General features: G+C 41.4%; 1 protein-coding gene across 1 annotated transcript; it reads left to right on the top strand.

The window, feature by feature from the left end:
- The first annotated feature begins 10562 nt into the window (after positions 1 to 10562).
- LOC145970305 (uncharacterized) lies at positions 10563 to 18656 on the top strand. Its single transcript, XM_083096925.1, has 2 exons — positions 10563 to 11303; positions 16357 to 18656. Exons 1-2 carry the CDS (start codon positions 11284 to 11286, stop codon positions 18200 to 18202), a joined length of 1866 nt encoding a protein of 621 aa, XP_082953051.1. The 5' UTR covers positions 10563 to 11283; the 3' UTR covers positions 18203 to 18656.
- Positions 18657 to 18801: the final 145 nt, after the last annotated feature.

Below are 18801 nucleotides of genomic sequence, written 5' to 3'. Positions count from 1 at the left end.
CAAATTGGCTTCAAATCCAATGATTTTCCAGAAGAGACAAAAAGAGAAAAAATTTTTCGTATATAGTCGATCGAGTGCCTCGAAATAACGCCAAATGAAAGTATACAAATTACTAATGAGCTGTAAAAAATCCTGTAACAAATCATATAAACATATTCTTAAGAATGAGCACCGTTTGATGCTATGAAGATAAAATTTTGACCAATCAGAATAAAGAAATATTTGTCCTCTTCATTCTGATTGGCCGATCAAATGTTTCGAAACTTTCACAGGGTGCTTCCGTCATTATAATCCGCGCGAAAAATCAAATAAACATCAACTATATTTGCCAAATAATAGAAAACTATTATTTATTTAATTAGTAAATAAACATTAGAGATATTCAGTTAACATTACATTGAAAATATTATAATCTTTTTGGCCATTATTTTGACAATAGATTAAAATACAATTTATTCTTACGTAGTTAAAGAAACGCATTTTAATCTTCTTAAAAATGATATTTCATGTTATAGACGAAATTATTATAGAATATTAATAATTAATATTATATATACACTCACCCGCAAAAAAAGCGGTACACCTAAAATTTGAGAAAATTTCATCAAATTTTAAATGATCATAACTTGGTAAATAATGATGATAAAAATATGTTTAAAAAAACAAAATGAAGGCTGTAATGTCCACTTTAAGAATATTTAAGTGGCAATTATGCTCAGCCATTGTTTTCAAAATGGCGGATAAGGAAGTGAAAGGATGTAAAATTGATTATTAAAGGATCGAGTTTGGGACGGTGCACGGCGTAAATCAGGTAACGCAGCCCAATGAGACCAAATGCTCGTGAAAGTGTGGAGTGTTATCTTTAAAATGTTTTTTTACCGAGCTCGATACGATGATTTTTCGCTGAGTTATTCCGAATTTAATTAAAAACGCTCTTTTTTCTTCTTCAATTTGCAGCTCAGCGAATAATTATCGTATCGAGCTCGGTAAAAAAGCATTGTAAAGGTGATACTCCACACTTTCACATGCATTTCGTCCCATTGGGCTGCGATACCTGATTCACGCCACGCACTGGAGCAAAGCGGGAACCTTTATTTATCGGTTTTGTATGCTTTCATTTATCCGCTATTTTGAAAAAAAATGGTTGCACATAATTTCAATTTAATTTAGGTGTGTGTGTGTGTGTGCTCGTTTGTATACCACAAGGATAAGGACCCCGTGGTTCGTCAGCTCCACAGTATTTAAAGACTCCAAACCCTCCTTGTGGCGTGTGTGTGTGTGTGTGTGTGTGTGTGTGTGTGTGTGTACGGGCGCACGCATGTGTGTATTAATAGTGGGTATGACCTCCTCGTGCGCGTATTACCTCATTCATACGATCAGGCATACTCTGTATTAGTCTTTTTATTTCATCCTGCGTAATTGCATCCCATGCATTTTGAAGAACTCTTTGAAGTTCTTGCAGTGACTGAGGTGCAGGTACGTGATTTCGTACTTTCTTGCCGAGATTGTCCCACAAATGCTCAATGGGATTTAAATCCGGACTACTTGCTGGCCAAACAAGTCGATTTATGCCAACTTCATCGAGGAAATCAAACACTCTTCTCGCAGTGTGTGGTCGAGCATTGTCTTGCATAAACAACAAGTTCTCTCCGATAAAGGGTGCATACGGAACAACATACGGAAGGAGTATGTCTTCCACGTATACATCTGCGTTCATGTTCCTGTCAAAAAAGTGCAAATCTGTATGAGCGTCCGCTGAAATTCCTGCCCAAACCATCACAGAGCCTCCATTGTAGCTGTACCTTTCACTTACAGTACAATCTGCAAATCGTTCTCCACGACGACGATAAACTCGTTCTCGTCCATCTGGAGAATAGAGACAAAAACGAGATTCATCGCTAAAGAGTACTTTGCCCCAGTCTGCGTAATTCCAGTCTCTATGCGCAACTGCAAAATTGAGTCGAGCTACGCGATGACGACCTGTAAGAAAAGGTACAGCCGCTGGCCTGCGCGAAAACAGATTTTGTTCCGCTAATCTTCTCCGAACGGTGTCAACGGATACATTGCAATTGTGGACATCCCTTAAATTGTTTCGAATTTGAACAGCTGTTCGATGTCTGTCTCTTAATGAATTTAAAACAATAAATCGGTCATCGTTTTCATTGGTACGTCGAGGGCGCCCAGAACCAGGCCTCCTCTTGAAAGAATTGGTGTCTAAGTACCTGGCATAAGCACGTTGCACAGTTGACACTGACAGATCAAGTGCCTCAGCAACGTATCTTCGACTTCTGCCATCTTCAATTAAAGCAACAACTTGAGCAGCTTTTTCTGGAGTTATCGTTGCCATAATCGAGAAGTAATTTCGAGAAGAAGTAATTAATTATGGTTTCAATAGATGAAGTCGCAAGGAGCAACGCGTCTAGAGAGCTAGCAAATCAATCGCATAACTTGTACTATAGTCTTTCAATGTACCTGGCATAAGCACGTCTCAAACGGAAAAAACATTCACACAACTTCATCTATTGAAACCATAATTAATTACTTCTTCTCGAAATTACTTCTCGATTATGGCAACGATAACTCCAGAAAAAGCTGCTCAAGTTGTTGCTTTAATTGAAGATGGCAGAAGTCGAAGATACGTTGCTGAGGCACTTGATCTGTCAGTGTCAACTGTGCAACGTGCTTATGCCAGGTACTTAGACACCAATTCTTTCAAGAGGAGGCCTGGTTCTGGGCGCCCTCGACGTACCAATGAAAACGATGACCGATTTATTGTTTTAAATTCATTAAGAGACAGACATCGAACAGCTGTTCAAATTCGAAACAATTTAAGGGATGTCCACAATTGCAATGTATCCGTTGACACCGTTCGGAGAAGATTAGCGGAACAAAATCTGTTTTCGCGCAGGCCAGCGGCTGTACCTTTTCTTACAGGTCGTCATCGCGTAGCTCGACTCAATTTTGCAGTTGCGCATAGAGACTGGAATTACGCAGACTGGGGCAAAGTACTCTTTAGCGATGAATCTCGTTTTTGTCTCTATTCTCCAGATGGACGAGAACGAGTTTATCGTCGTCGTGGAGAACGATTTGCAGATTGTACTGTAAGTGAAAGGTACAGCTACAATGGAGGCTCTGTGATGGTTTGGGCAGGAATTTCAGCGGACGCTCATACAGATTTGCACTTTTTTGACAGGAACATGAACGCAGATGTATACGTGGAAGACATACTCCTTCCGTATGTTGTTCCGTATGCACCCTTTATCGGAGAGAACTTGTTGTTTATGCAAGACAATGCTCGACCACACACTGCGAGAAGAGTGTTTGATTTCCTCGATGAAGTTGGCATAAATCGACTTGTTTGGCCAGCAAGTAGTCCGGATTTAAATCCCATTGAGCATTTGTGGGACAATCTCGGCAAGAAAGTACGAAATCACGTACCTGCACCTCAGTCACTGCAAGAACTTCAAAGAGTTCTTCAAAATGCATGGGATGCAATTACGCAGGATGAAATAAAAAGACTAATACAGAGTATGCCTGATCGTATGAATGAGGTAATACGCGCACGAGGAGGTCATACCCACTATTAATACACACATGCGTGCGCCCGTACACACACACACACACACACACACACACACACACACACACACACGCCACAAGGAGGGTTTGGAGTCTTTAAATACTGTGGAGCTGACGAACCACGGGGTCCTTATCCTTGTGGTATACAAACGAGCACACACACACACACACACACACACACACACACACACACACGCCACAAGGAGGGTTTGGAGTCTTTAAATACTGTGGAGCTGACGAACCACGGGGTCCTTATCCTTGTGGTATACAAACGAGCACACACACACACACACACACACACACACACACACACACACGCCACAAGGAGGGTTTGGAGTCTTTAAATACTGTGGAGCTGACGAACCACGGGGTCCTTATCCTTGTGGTATACAAACGAGCACACACACACACACACACACACACACGCCACAAGGAGGGTTTGGAGTCTTTAAATACTGTGGAGCTGACGAACCACGGGGTCCTTATCCTTGTGGTATACAAACGAGCACACACACACACACACACACACACACACACACACACACGCCACAAGGAGGGTTTGGAGTCTTTAAATACTGTGGAGCTGACGAACCACGGGGTCCTTATCCTTGTGGTATACAAACGAGCACACACACACACACACACACACACACACACACACACACACACACACGCCACAAGGAGGGTTTGGAGTCTTTAAATACTGTGGAGCTGACGAACCACGGGGTCCTTATCCTTGTGGTATACAAACGAGCACACACACACACACACCTAAATTAAATTGAAATTATGTGCAACCATTTTTTTTCAAAATAGCGGATAAATGAAAGCATACAAAACCGATAAATAAAGGTTCCCGCTTTGCTCCAGTGCGTGGCGTGAATCAGGTATCGCAGCCCAATGGGACGAAATGCATGTGAAAGTGTGGAGTATCACCTTTACAATGCTTTTTTACCGAGCTCGATACGATAATTATTCGCTGAGCTGCAAATTGAAGAAGAAAAAAGAGCGTTTTTAATTAAATTCGGAATAACTCAGCGAAAAATCATCGTATCGAGCTCGGTAAAAAAACATTTTAAAGATAACACTCCACACTTTCACGAGCATTTGGTCTCATTGGGTTGCGTTACCTGATTTACGCCGTGCACCGTCCCAAACTCGATCCTTTAATAATCAATTTTACATCCTTTCACTTCCTTATCCGCCATTTTGAAAACAATGGCTGAGCATAATTGCCACTTAAATATTATTAAAGTGGACATTACAGCCTTCATTTTGTTTTTTTAAACATATTTTTATCATCATTATTTACCAAGTTATGATCATTTAAAATTTGATGAAATTTTCTCAAATTTTAGGTGTACCGCTTTTTTTGCGGGTGAGTGTATTATAATATTAATAAATTATAATTTAGATGATATTTAAAATCCTCCAATCCAATGAGAAATCAGCAGCCAATCATGGACATCGGACATGTAAGTGGCACCAATCAGCAAGTTACATAGTTGCAGCTTCCTATTTCCGTTTTTTCGATCATACGAACAAAGAATAAAAAGGAAAAGGATCTCGTCGAAGGGCAATCCAGAGCTGCCAAGTCCGAGACGCAAGCAACGGGCAACACGTAGTGGAGGGGGTAACGGGCATGTACGCGTAAGCGTACGTGTGAGCTCGGCGCTTCGGCTAGCTTCGGATAATAGAAGAGGACAGAATACAGTTTTCTGTCTCCTTTTTACCAAGCAGACAACGAAAGCGACGGGCGACGCGCGACGCTGCTCGCTCTTTGATATCTCGATATACGCTTGATCGTATGTATATGTATATATATATATATATATATATATATATATATATATATATTGTGACGTTGCCGTCCCGAGGCGCGTCCATCCGCCCCGGAAATCTTCACGGGGCGCGAGCCGAGCGGCCGCGCCAGAAAAAGATTGCGAGAGCCGTAGCGAAATCTCCGGAGAGACGAGCCATTATCCTTTTTCGCGCTAGTATTAATTATTTTTTTTGTATCATTTTTGTACGTCGGGCAACCCGCCGGAGGGAAACCAGAAGAGGCCCAAGAGGAATCATTACGACAGCCGATACGACAACGCCGGAGGAACAGAGTCGCGGGTGGATTTCGCCCCCTTCAAATAACGGAGGGAAAACAGCCAAGAAACAGCTGTCTTGAGCCGGAGTAACCGGACCGGATCGGCGCCACCCTCCAAGGACGGAGGACGAAGGACCAGCATCCGGAAGACCGCGGATAACAGGGTCACCGAGATTCGGAATTTTAAATTATCGGGGCCGTTACGGCCCCCGATACGGCGTTGTCGCGGGGCGCAGTAATACCTCGCGTGTCGCGGCGCTATTGGCCGCTAATCCGCGCACCCCTGCGCGCAGAATTGACGCCGCTATCGACCCTGGATCGCGAGATCCAGGGACTCACTCTGGTGCGGGCGCTCTCAGCTTGTAGTCGTTCTGCGAAACGTATTTTGTCGTTGTCGTTTTGTGTGTCGCAGCCGAGGTTGTCGAGAGGACGAGACCGAGGATCATCCCCTGTCAACGGGAGCGAGTATCGGTGAGGTTGCCCATCGCTATTTTGTACGCCACGTACGCGATTCCGTCCGCGGACCGGCCGTTCTGTCGCCGTCGCCATTTTCGTGTCTCGTTGTCGCTCGGGCATTGTACCGAGCTCGCGATTTTCGTGTATTTCGGGCGACCGGAGACAAGCGACCGAGGCATCAAGGACGATCGTAACGTAGGCCGTAGCTGATAAGGAACCGTTCGTCTCTCTCCGGGATTCGGGGTGTCGTAAAACGCGTAGTGACCGGCTCTCGTATATCGACCACGTGCGCGGTAAATCGCGGGGAATGCGTCCGCTATCCGTGCTGTCGAAAAGAGTTGTCGAAACCGCGTAAGACATCCCCGCAATCGATCTCCGGGCAATTTTCGTCTGTAATTAGCGTGTATGTGAGCGTGTGACCGTGTGCGTGTGACGACGTGGCAAAAGTCGTACTGTCCTTGTCGCTCTTGATACTAGTATATTGCGTGGTATTTGCGTGGTAATTGTCGTACGTTTGAGTGTGTCGCGGTGCATAATAGATTGAGAAAGGGTCGAAATTCAAAGATTTCGCGTAGATAGAAAGCGTTACGCCGAAAAGAAGCGAAGCGACGTCCGACGGCTATCGAATTCCGAGCGAATCGAACACGCTCGTCGCGGGCGACAATTTCTCGTCTTCGCAGATTTCTGGATTGTTCTCGCTCAAATGTTAAGCCTCTTTTCGAACTTATTGTTGTCGACTAAGTGAGCGAGCGAAAGAATAAAGCATAAAGATCGGTAAAATTGAGTCGTTAATGAGATTGTCGAAATTTCCGTTACGATCTCGAAACGCCGGTCGGTTTCGCAAAGTCCGGCCATAAAAACAGGCCTAGAGGACGATAAATATCTTTCTTATGATCTCGATTTCGTATTGCTATTGTTATCATCGCTGTCGATCTGTTGTACGTTATTTCAAATTTTCGCATTTATGTTAAACTCAGTTATATTTCGTTAATTCAGTCTCGCTAATTTATGTCATTATTACTATTTCTTTCTAGAACTTGTTATTTCTTTCCCTTTATATTCTTTTCTATTATATTTCTTTTATTTAAATAAATTTGTTACATTCTCTTTTATATTAAATTCGCGTAATTTATTTGAGTGTTCGTTTCTCGTGTGTGTTAAATTCCGTTGTGTTCGTCAATTTTCGTAATCACCGACAGCTTCGCATAAAATAATTCAATATCCTTTCCAACGGACCCTGCCCCACTACCGTTAGGTGAGCTGGTCGGCCCGTGGCGAAACAGGCTAACGTTCTGCGCGTTATTCTGACGATTTTGCGAATTGATACGTGAAAGACCGTATCTGGCGCCCATCTTTGAGATTTCGAGACGGCCTTCGCTTCGCCGCGGCTCGCGCGAGAACGCCCTCCATCTTAGTTCCTCCGAGCGCGAGTATCTCTATCCACCTTGTGTCTTTTTTTTTGACGGCGTTTTCGCTCCCCATTAACATCCTCCTCTCCAACACCCGAGGAGGATCGAAAAATTAAAAATAAAAAGACGTCGCAATATGTATATGTATATATATATGTACATATAAATATAAATATAAATATATATATATATATATATATATATATATGGGGAATTCTTTTTTAAATCAGCCACCCCCCCTGCCCATTTCAATTTTGGGGAAAAAAATTTTTTTAGCACACGAAAAAATTTGTCAAGAAGTCTAGTTTTTGATGCCGTTAGGTGTTTAAAAAAAAAAAAAAATTTTCTAACCTCAAAAAAACTGTCTAAAGTGAGGCATCTCGCAAAAAAATGCCATTTTTTAGTCAAAAATGATCGAAAAAATTATAATTCGTCAATAATTTTGACCAAATTACTCATTAAAAGTATTTTGGGGGTCGCTGAACAAGAATCCGATGTCAGATTTCAAATTCAAGATGGCGGATCCAAGATGGCGGACAGTATTTTTCTTACTGTTGACCGATTTCTACTAAATTCTGTATGTAGGGGTTTTTGGGATCGCTGATTACGATTCCGAATTCGAATTTCAAATTCAAGATGTCTGATCCAAGATGGCGGACCTTAATTTCAAATTCCAGATTGCGGATCCAAAATGGTGGACAGATATTTTCTTATTATTGGCTGATTTCTACAAAATTTTGTAAACGGAAGTTTTTGAGGTCTCTGATAACGAATTTGAGCTCAGGTTCCAAATTCAAGATGGCGGATCCAAGACGGCGGACATTACTTTTTTAAAAACAGACATTTATGTCCACCATCTTGGGTCCGCCATCTTGAATTTGGTACCTGAGCTCAAATTCGTTATCAGAGACCTCAAAAACTTCCGTTTACAAAATTTTGTAGAAATCAGCCAATAATAAGAAAATATCTGTCCACCATTTTGGATCCGCAATCTGGAATTTGAAATTAAGGTCCGCCATCTTGGATCAGACATCTTGAATTTGAAATTCGAATTCGGAATCGTAATCAGCGATCCCAAAAACCCCTACATACAGAATTTAGTAGAAATCGGTCAACAGTAAGAAAAATACTGTCCGCCATCTTGGATCCGCCATCTTGAATTTGAAATCTGACATCGGATTCTTGTTCAGCGACCCCCAAAATACTTTTAATGAGTAATTTGGTCAAAATTATTGACGAATTATAATTTTTTCGATTATTTTTGACTAAAAAATGGCATTTTTTTGCGAGATGCCTCACTATAGACAGTTTTTTTGAGGTTAGAAAATTTTTTTTTTTAAAAACACCTAACGGCATCAAAAACTAGACTTCTTGACAAATTTTTTCGTGTGCTAAAAAAATTTTTTCCCCAAAATTGAAATGGGCAGGAGGAGTGGCTGATTTAAAAAAGAATTCCCCATATATATATATATATATATATATATATATATATATATATATATGTGTGTGTGTGTGTGTGTGCGCGCGCGCGCGCGCGTGCGTGTGTGTGTGTGTTAAATTCCGTAAAATATTTCGATGACGAACAAAACAATAACACCGACCTTGGCGGCGTAAACAATAGTGCGCTAAAGTTTATATGCCATAGTCTTAAAAAATGTTTCGATAAAAAAATAATAATAACACGGTCTTTCGGACTAATTTTCTCGGCTCTATTATTATTCGCGCGACGACACTCAAAGAGTAAAGTAGTAGTACAAGGCGCTCCGTTAAATCCTTTTCTAGACGCGTTCGCGATCAATATCGACAAATTATTTGCTGTATCAAAATACGTAAAATATAATATAATATAATATAATATAATATAATATAATATAAAATATATGTATTGTTTACGCCAAGGTCGGTATTATTGTCTGTTCGTCATCGAAATATTTTACGTACTTTAACATATTTATATTATATTATATTATAATATAAAATATAATATAATATAATACAATATATGTATTTCGATATGACGAACGGACAATAACACGGTGTTCGGCCTTGACGATGTAAACAATAGCGCGCTAGTCATAGGGTCTTGGTATCATTCACACGGCAACACTCGAGCAGTAAAGATCGTAGTGCGAAATAGTCGTATATTCTTAAATTAATTATTATTTAAACAATTATTGTATCATGACTTTCAATTTTATTAAACTTTCGATTCTATAATTCGTATTAATATACATGTATTGCATATATATATATCAATAATAAAAACAACATTTGTAATGAATTAGTATTTAATTTGATTTCATAAAAACGTCGATCGAATCGTACTTCTCTATCCCTTATACAATATATTAAAGTGCGTCTCTCGTAATTATTCCGTGATCGGGAGTGCCGTGCAAAGTGTCTCACAATCGTTTCTACATATGACTAAATATAATTAATTGTTTGTTCGCGAGTGAACATGAGTGCTGTGAAGGTGCAAGCAAAGGATGAAGAAAGGAGAAGGATATTTGGAAAAATATCGGACAGCCAGAGAACAGTGAAAGAGCCTGAAGCAGCCAGAGAGATATGCGGTGAGTAATTTATAAAAATTATTTATTATTTATATTGTTGCGTCCCCGCGTCTCATTCCTGCGGATGTATACGCCATCCGTTATTCTGTCGGGAAGTACGTCGATGGAAGAAGATCGTCTCCGCGCGCGTTGTTAAGAGGTTGTTTAACATCAACGACGGTCAGTTGAGTCTGAGCCCAGCTGTCGAGCTGAGCGGTCGCGCGTTAAAATCTGTGTTTCGTTTTACGAATTATCTGAGTTCTTGTATGTTTCAGTAGGTATACAAGGCGGGTTCTAACGCAGGTCCTCTCAGGGGGGGTGAAGCGCGAGGGGATCTCAGCGGCGCGGGGAAATGACGTCACGCAAGATGGATGGCTGTGGGGCGGGGCGGGGGACGCTTGTGTTGGATGTTTTATGACAAGTATAAACAATCATAAACCGATTGATAAACAGCGGTATTTGAAGAGGATTGGGTCTTCGGGCCGAGACTAACGTGTCGGGACATGTGTCGTAACCCGACGAAATAATAATTTAATTAAACTAAAAGAAAGAGATTAGGAAATAAGATATTAAGATATTAAGAAATAAAAATAAAACGTGACGAAAAGAAAAGCAAGTCACGGCCAAAGCTGAATAAGCATAACAAAACGGAGCACGAACCGCGCTCCGGCCCAGGGACACCTCATCCTTCCTGTACCCAACGATATATAAACCGATCACCTCGACGGGGTGGCAGAGAAAGAAATCTGAAGTCATCCACAATATAAGCCGCCGCGTTGATTAAAGTAGGCTCGTTACGCTTAACCCTAGCGTATAAGACAAACACAAGAGTAGTGTAAGGCCAGTGTAAGAAGAACGACCGAAATATATTCCTTTACTATCAAGTACGGAGTGTCTACATTTGTTGCCTGGGTCCTAATCCTTTGGGCGAATAACCCTGAAGTCCCGTCCCCCACGGCGCGGGCACAACATAAATTGGTGGCAGCGGTGGGATTCGCCTGCATCAAGTGAGACAAAGGAAATAAAAAAACGTCGTGACTGCACACACCCGCTATTACAACGAAAAGCAGAGAAGTCAACTAGGAACTTCCCGGACACCCGATTTAACGAGGTAACGACCGGACTGCAACCCAAGGAGGAGACGACCTACCTCAACCGCGGAGGACAACGCGAGAACTGCGACCAAAGGAGAATGCTGCTCATCGCACTAATGTAAGTCGAACGAAGCAATTATTATAACGCGTGAATGTCGGAAGGACAAAACAAACGATCAAACAATAGAACGAACGCATCGTGGCTACATAGCGATTCTGCGGAAAGAGCGATAACACGTAGTCTATTAAGCTCGCAAAGAATAGCAGAGACCGCGCTTCAAGATATCAGTAGTAATGTGCGTAAAAATTTAGAAGCATACTACTCAAGCGACAGCTCGTCCGAAAACGAATACGGAGCGAACGTAATAATTGAACGCGAATATTCATTCGGCGAAATAGATCCGAGTTTAATCGCGAACACCGACGACGCGGAGTCAGCGGTTAGCTCGCCCAGTAGAATAACACATAGGCGCGAATTTTCATTAACATCATACGATTCGAGTATTTTCAACCCCGAAATAATATATCGCGAACGTGGAGACATGACACACGCACCACAGGGTACATCGCGAGACATCACTTCCGTAGAAGTAAATAGAGAAATCAATCGGTTACGAGAAGAATTGGATAACAATACCACGAATGCTCGATCACAACAAGAAATAAATAATCCACCCGACGAATTCAGAGATATGATGCAAGCAATGATGCAGGAGATTAGAAACCTGCACGTCGAAATAAATGATGTCAGAGAGAGGCAAGGAAGACAGAGTACTGGGCGCCTCACGCCATTAGAAGATAGACGCGAACCAACATACGATCTTTCGTTCGACGATGTACGACATCATCGGGGACGCGGACATCTATCGTTGAAAGAAGCACGCGGTTTAATACCAGAATTCGACGGATCAGCAAACAAACTACAGGAATTCGTGAGTGCAACCACGTACGCGGTTGAAAATATTAACCCGTTAGATGAAGTCACATTATTAGGCGCAGTATTATGCACGAAACTAAAAGGCAGAGCGATGCTAGATTTTCAAACGCGAAAGATTCAAAATTTTGCACAATTGAAACAAGAATTAGAAGCCTGTTACGCCAGTAAAAGGAATACGACACATCTACAAATAGATTTCAATACGTTAAAACAGAAAACCGGCGAAAACGCGAGAACATACGGACTTCGAACAGACAAGTTAGCGATGGAACTATACGAATCAATGCTAGACGGACAACAGTATACGACCGATCAAAAACGCGTAATACTCAATATTATCCAACAACAAGCCTTAGAGAATTTCCAGATCGGATTAAACGATGATATAAAAACAGTAGTGCGATCCCGAGGTTATACGACACTGCAAGAAGCAATATCGGCTGCGAGCGCAGAAGAGAAGGTCAAGGGACCGGCGATAGTCAGCACACGACCAAAGAACGCTGCGACGCCGACATATTACCGTGACACTAGAAATGTCATACAATGCCAAAAATGCGGAAAATTAGGGCATCATGGGCGAGAATGCCGTACGAGCCGTTACGCTACACGGTTTTCATTACCGAAACCAGAGCGACACTCGCGCGTAAATACCGTTGACAAATACTGCAACTATTGCAAGAAAACTGGTCACAATCGCGAAGAATGTTGGCTGCTACACGGACGACCTAACAGAGATCGACCTAACCGCCAAAAGCCGAATCAAACGGCACGAGACAACAAACATCGATATAATCGCGACAGAAAGGAAAAGAAGACCTACTACGCTCAAGAGAGTGACGAAGAAAACAAGGTAGAGGAAAAACAGAGGCCCGCCAGCGAGTATCATGTATCGAACATAAGACGAACACCTCACACACACACAGGCCTGGATTTAGTTGCATTACCCATGCAGGAGGCAAAAGGAGGAAAAACAAACCTATTATGCGATACAGGAGCGGCCATTTCACTTATTAAAGTAGGAAAGTTAAAAGGAGAGACAATGATAACCGAGGATAAAATAGTCCTCACAGGTGTGACCGGACACAAGATCCACCCAATTGGGCGGATAAACGCCACCATAAACTTACGAGATGGGAAAATAAAACACAGACTGTATGTCGTGAAAGACGATTTCCCTTCGGAATATGAAGGAATATTGGGAATAGACTTCCTTAAAGAACAAAAGGCGATATGTAATTACGCCACAAAACAGCTAAGAATCGGACGGAATATACTAAGACTATATCCTTATCGGAAGATCACGTTACAACCACGGAGCGAGACGATAATGCAAGTAGCAACTACAATCAACATGATGGGGATAACCAGAGCAGAAGAAATAATACCAGGAGTATTTATAGGAAACTGCCTAGTAGAGCCCGAAAATTTTTTATGCCCCGCGAGCGTAATAAACACGAATGAAAACGAGGTCGAAATACTAATGCCTCAAATATCACTAGAGGAAATTAAAACCGAAGAAACAGCAGAAGTAAATAAAACTTGCACAAAAGCGGAGGGGAAAATTCCCCGGCGCACTGAGAAAATATTGCAGGATCTCCGCACTGGACATCTAAACAAAGAAGAGGAAAGGTCAGTAAAGGAAATCTGCGGAGAATATAGCGACGTATTCCACACAGAGGGAGAGCCGCTCACATGTACAAACACAGTGACACATCGAATTGCAACGCAAGCGGATAGCGCAGCGGTCAACATACGACCGTACCGGCTACCGGAGAAACAAAAAACCGAAGTGAATAAACAAGTGCAAGAGATGCTAAGAAATGGAATAATTCGAAAAAGCATAAGCCAATGGAACGCACCCTTATTGGTTGTCCCGAAAAAACCAGATGCGTCTGGAAAACAAAAATTGAGAGTGGTAGTAGACTTTCGAAAACTGAACGACCTAACGGTAGGCGATTCATTCCCTCTACCGAATATCACCGACATACTAGACCAACTAGGAAATGCAAAATACTTCACAACCCTCGATTTGGCATCAGGGTACCATCAAATTGAAATGGAAGAGAGCGACAAATGCAAGACAGCGTTTTCCACGCCATACGGGCATTACGAATTTAATAGAATGCCGTTTGGATTAAAAAACGCGCCCGCCACATTCCTACGTTTAATGAACGCGGTGCTAAGCGGGCTACAAGGAATAAAATGTCTAGTATATTTAGATGATATCGTAATTTTTGGAGTCAGCCTAGCGGAACATAACAAAAGATTGAGAGAAGTATTGAGAAGATTGCGGGAAAATCGACTAAAATTGCAACCTGACAAATGCGAATTTCTGAGGAAAGAAGTTACGTACCTTGGACATAAAATAACGGAAAACGGAATATCACCGGATCCAGCTAAATTAGAAGCTGTAAAACATTTTCCTATACCGAAGAAGGTTAAGGACATACAAGCATTTATAGGACTAGCCGGATATTATCGAAAATTTATCGAAGGATTTTCCAAGATAGCGAAACCGCTCACGAAACTAACGAAGAAAGGAAAAAATTTCGAGTGGACGCAAGAACAACAAAACGCTTTCGAGACATTAAAAGAAAAGCTGACGACAGCGCCGGTATTAAAGTATCCAGAGTTTACGGAAGAATTTATAGTAACAACGGATGCCTCCGACTATGCAATCGGAGCCATATTATCACAAGGCCAGATAGGGCAAGACCGGCCAATAGCATATGCAAGCCGTGTACTATCAAAGGCCGAATTAAACTATAACACAACCGAGAAAGAATTACTCGCTATAGTATGGGCCGTTAAGCATTTCCGACCGTATTTATATGGAACAAAGTTCACCATTGTCACGGATCACAAATCGCTTGTATGGCTATTCAATGTCACCGACCCCGGATCCCGATTAATCAGATGGAGGCTTAAACTAGAAGAATACGATTATGTAATAATACACAAGCCCGGGACAGCAAACCGAAATGCTGACGCGTTAAGTCGGCATGTGGCGGACATCAACGCGGTCGAAGAGAAAGAGACAGACGACGTTACGACAAAGAAAGAATACACAGAGGACGAAAAGCAAAGAATACTATATGAATATCACGACGCACCCTTAGGAGGACATCAGGGAATTGAACGCACGATAAACCGGATTCGAAGGACCCACAATTGGAAAGGGCTGACGAAGGACGTCGAAAACTATATAACGAAATGCGAACTCTGTCAGAAAAATAAACTGTCAAGAAAAAACAAAGCGCCATTAATATTAACAGATACCGCCGACAAACCATTTGAGAAATGCGCATTAGATATAGTAGGACCACTAACAATTACAAATGAGGGAAACAAATATATATTAACCTTCCAAGACAATCTGACGAAATTTAGCAAGGCGATACCGATAGCGAACCAAGAAGCCGCGACAATCGCGAGGGAATTCACAACTAAAATCATATTCGAGCACGGTATACCAGAAAAAATTCTAACCGACCAAGGAACAAATTTCCTAAGCGAGATATTCAAGAATACTTGCAAACTATTGAAAATCGAGAAAATACAGACGACAGCGTATCATCCGGAAAGCAACGGAGCACTGGAACGATCACACCGGACACTAGCTGAATACCTACGACATTATATAAATGCAGATCAGACCGACTGGGACGAGTGGATTCCATACGCAATGTTTACATATAATACAACCCCACACACAGCAACAGGATTCACCCCATTCGAACTGATTTACGGGCATACTGCGATTCTACCGACAACGCTATCACAACCTCCAAGACCCACATATACGTACGAAGACTACGCGAACGAACTCAAAGAAAAATTGCGCGCGACGCAACAAGTTGCGAAAGAGCATATACGCAACGAAAAGATGAAGGCTAAAGGAAACTACGACAGGAAGACACGTGAAACGAAATTCGAAGTAGGAGAAAAAGTCCTATTACACGACGAAACAGTTCGCCGAGGACGATCGAAAAAACTAGATTCTCTATGGATAGGGCCTTACGTAATCACCGGGAAAAATTCCGACGTGAACTACACGATAAAAATGGGAAGAAGAACAACACGCGTACACGTGAACCGATTAAAAGCCTTTATCGAACATTAAAACACACAAAAAGGAAAACGTTAACAAACCTAAGAATTAGATAAAAGACAGCGAGAGCATAAAACTCTTTAGGAAAACGCAACGACGTAATATGATACCCATGTATTGCAGGAGTCTCACTGCCCTGAGCGGAGGCAGGACAGAAGAACCTGACACCTATAAGACCTGGCAAATAAAAAAATTCCGGCACGAACCAGGCATATATTTTGAAAAAATAGGAAAAATTAATCAAGTCGAGTCCACATGGAAAATGGTGATCAGAACAGACATCACAACAATGGACCACCGACAAGAACAAGTAACAGGATATATGGCACAAACAAGAGCATTATGCTACGACAAGCCATTAGAACAAAAAATGAAAGAAACATGCAGCATATTACTACAAGTAACAGAGAAGGAATATAAAAAAGCAGAAACCTTATTGACACGATTAAGGAAAACTTACCAATTAACGAAGAAAATACGAAGAGGACTAATAAACGGTCTCGGAACAATAGCAAAAACGCTATTCGGCACAATGGACGCCGACGATGAAAAGATCATCACTGAACAACTAAAATTAATAAAGGGAAAACAACAAACGCTGCAGCACGCATTAAAAAACCAAGTAAGAGTATTAAACGCAACTATCGCACATGTGGACGAATCAGAAAAAATTATACAAGAAAACGAAGAAAGATTTCTAAATATAACGGAAAAAATGCGACAAAGTTGGCTACGAACGACAGCAAGTTTTGGAGATAGAGAAGAGATGGACGAACACTTCATCGTATTAAATGCAATCATTAGAGATCTAATAATCGATACTACAGACATTATTGACCACCTAACCAGCACAAAAAGTGGAATAATAAACATAAGATTAATACCGATCGAAACAATTATTGATAACCTTAAGGAAATCGCGACACAAGTACCACAAGGAACGCACTTCCCCTTTCAAATAACACAGGAAAATTGGGGAACAATCGAAAAATTTATAGCGATTAGCGCATACTACGATAACGAAGGCATAATTACGGTAATAAAACTCCCACTAATTATGTACCCCACATATGATATAATAAAGGCAACACCCCTACCCACCCACAAACAAAACAACACCTTTATATGCATAGAGGTAAACCAACCCATAATAGCGGTAGACATGGACAGCCGAACATATTTTACAACCACGGAAAACGAATTAGAAAAATGTATGCGAAATAACAACGAATATGTATGCGAACAAAATTATCCGATACATCATGTAGATGACCAAGCGTTGTGTGAAATACAGACATATGTACAACTAGAAAAACACACAGACAACTGTAACATAAAATACGTACACACGAACACAACGATATGGACAACGTTAAGTAACGCGAACACATGGATATATTCCACGCGAGCGAAACAGCTGGTAGAGATAACGTGCGAGAACGAGACGACACGGAAAGTCGAGATCGATAGAACGGGACAGTTAACGATTAGAGGGAAATGTAAAATCGTAACACCCGACGTAATAATAAGAACGAAAAAATCTACACTAGTAACGTACATCAAAATACACATACCAGATTATAATTTAACACTAACGCCCAAAAAACAAACAGACAGACTACTAAATAGAATCGAGACAATTAAGTTACGAAAAATAATAAAAAACCCATCAGAATTAATGGAACTCAGCAAAACATTGACCGACATAGACGAACAAATAAACGAAGACAACATACAGATTCGAGAACATATACTATACCCGGCGATCTCAAGTATCACAGGGACGGTAATAATAGTTAGCCTTATAGCGATAACTTATGCGATAAAAAAGAACCAAGCGAAAAAGAAAGCACCAGTATTAAACGCAATATTAAACCCAACAAGCATACCGCGAATATCAAGAGAACATATCTACGACAGACCCTACCAACCAGACTCACCGACAAACAACACAGCAATATTATACTAAACAAAATAGATATAATTGAAAACAGGTAAAGAAAATTTACCGCCAGTAAATTTTCTTTCCCCAAGGAGGGAAGGATGTCGTAACCCGACGAAATAATAATTTAATTAAACTAAAAGAAAGAGATTAGGAAATAAGATATTAAGATATTAAGAAATAAAAATAAAACGTGACGAAAAGAAAAGCAAGTCACGGCCAAAGCTGAATAAGCATAACAAAACGGAGCACGAACCGCGCTCCGGCCCAGGGACACCTCATCCTTCCTGTACCCAACGATATATAAACCGATCACCTCGACGGGGTGGCAGAGAAAGAAATCTGAAGTCATCCACAATATAAGCCGCCGCGTTGATTAAAGTAGGCTCGTTACGCTTAACCCTAGCGTATAAGACAAACACAAGAGTAGTGTAAGGCCAGTGTAAGAAGAACGACCGAAATATATTCCTTTACTATCAAGTACGGAGTGTCTACATTTGTTGCCTGGGTCCTAATCCTTTGGACGAATAACCCTGAAGTCCCGTCCCCCACGGCGCGGGCACAACACATGTTTTTCGCAAACAAAATGGCTCTCGCGGTACCTTCCCCCACAATATAAGTAATTC

The sequence above is a fragment of the Camponotus vicinus genome, unplaced genomic scaffold (genome assembly GCF_025532165.1).
Source record: "Camponotus vicinus isolate PSW18456_S1 unplaced genomic scaffold, iyCamVici1.0 SCAF_4, whole genome shotgun sequence".
Taxonomy (NCBI): domain Eukaryota; kingdom Metazoa; phylum Arthropoda; class Insecta; order Hymenoptera; family Formicidae; genus Camponotus; species Camponotus vicinus.
This window is presented reverse-complemented; position numbering and strand designations above follow the sequence as displayed.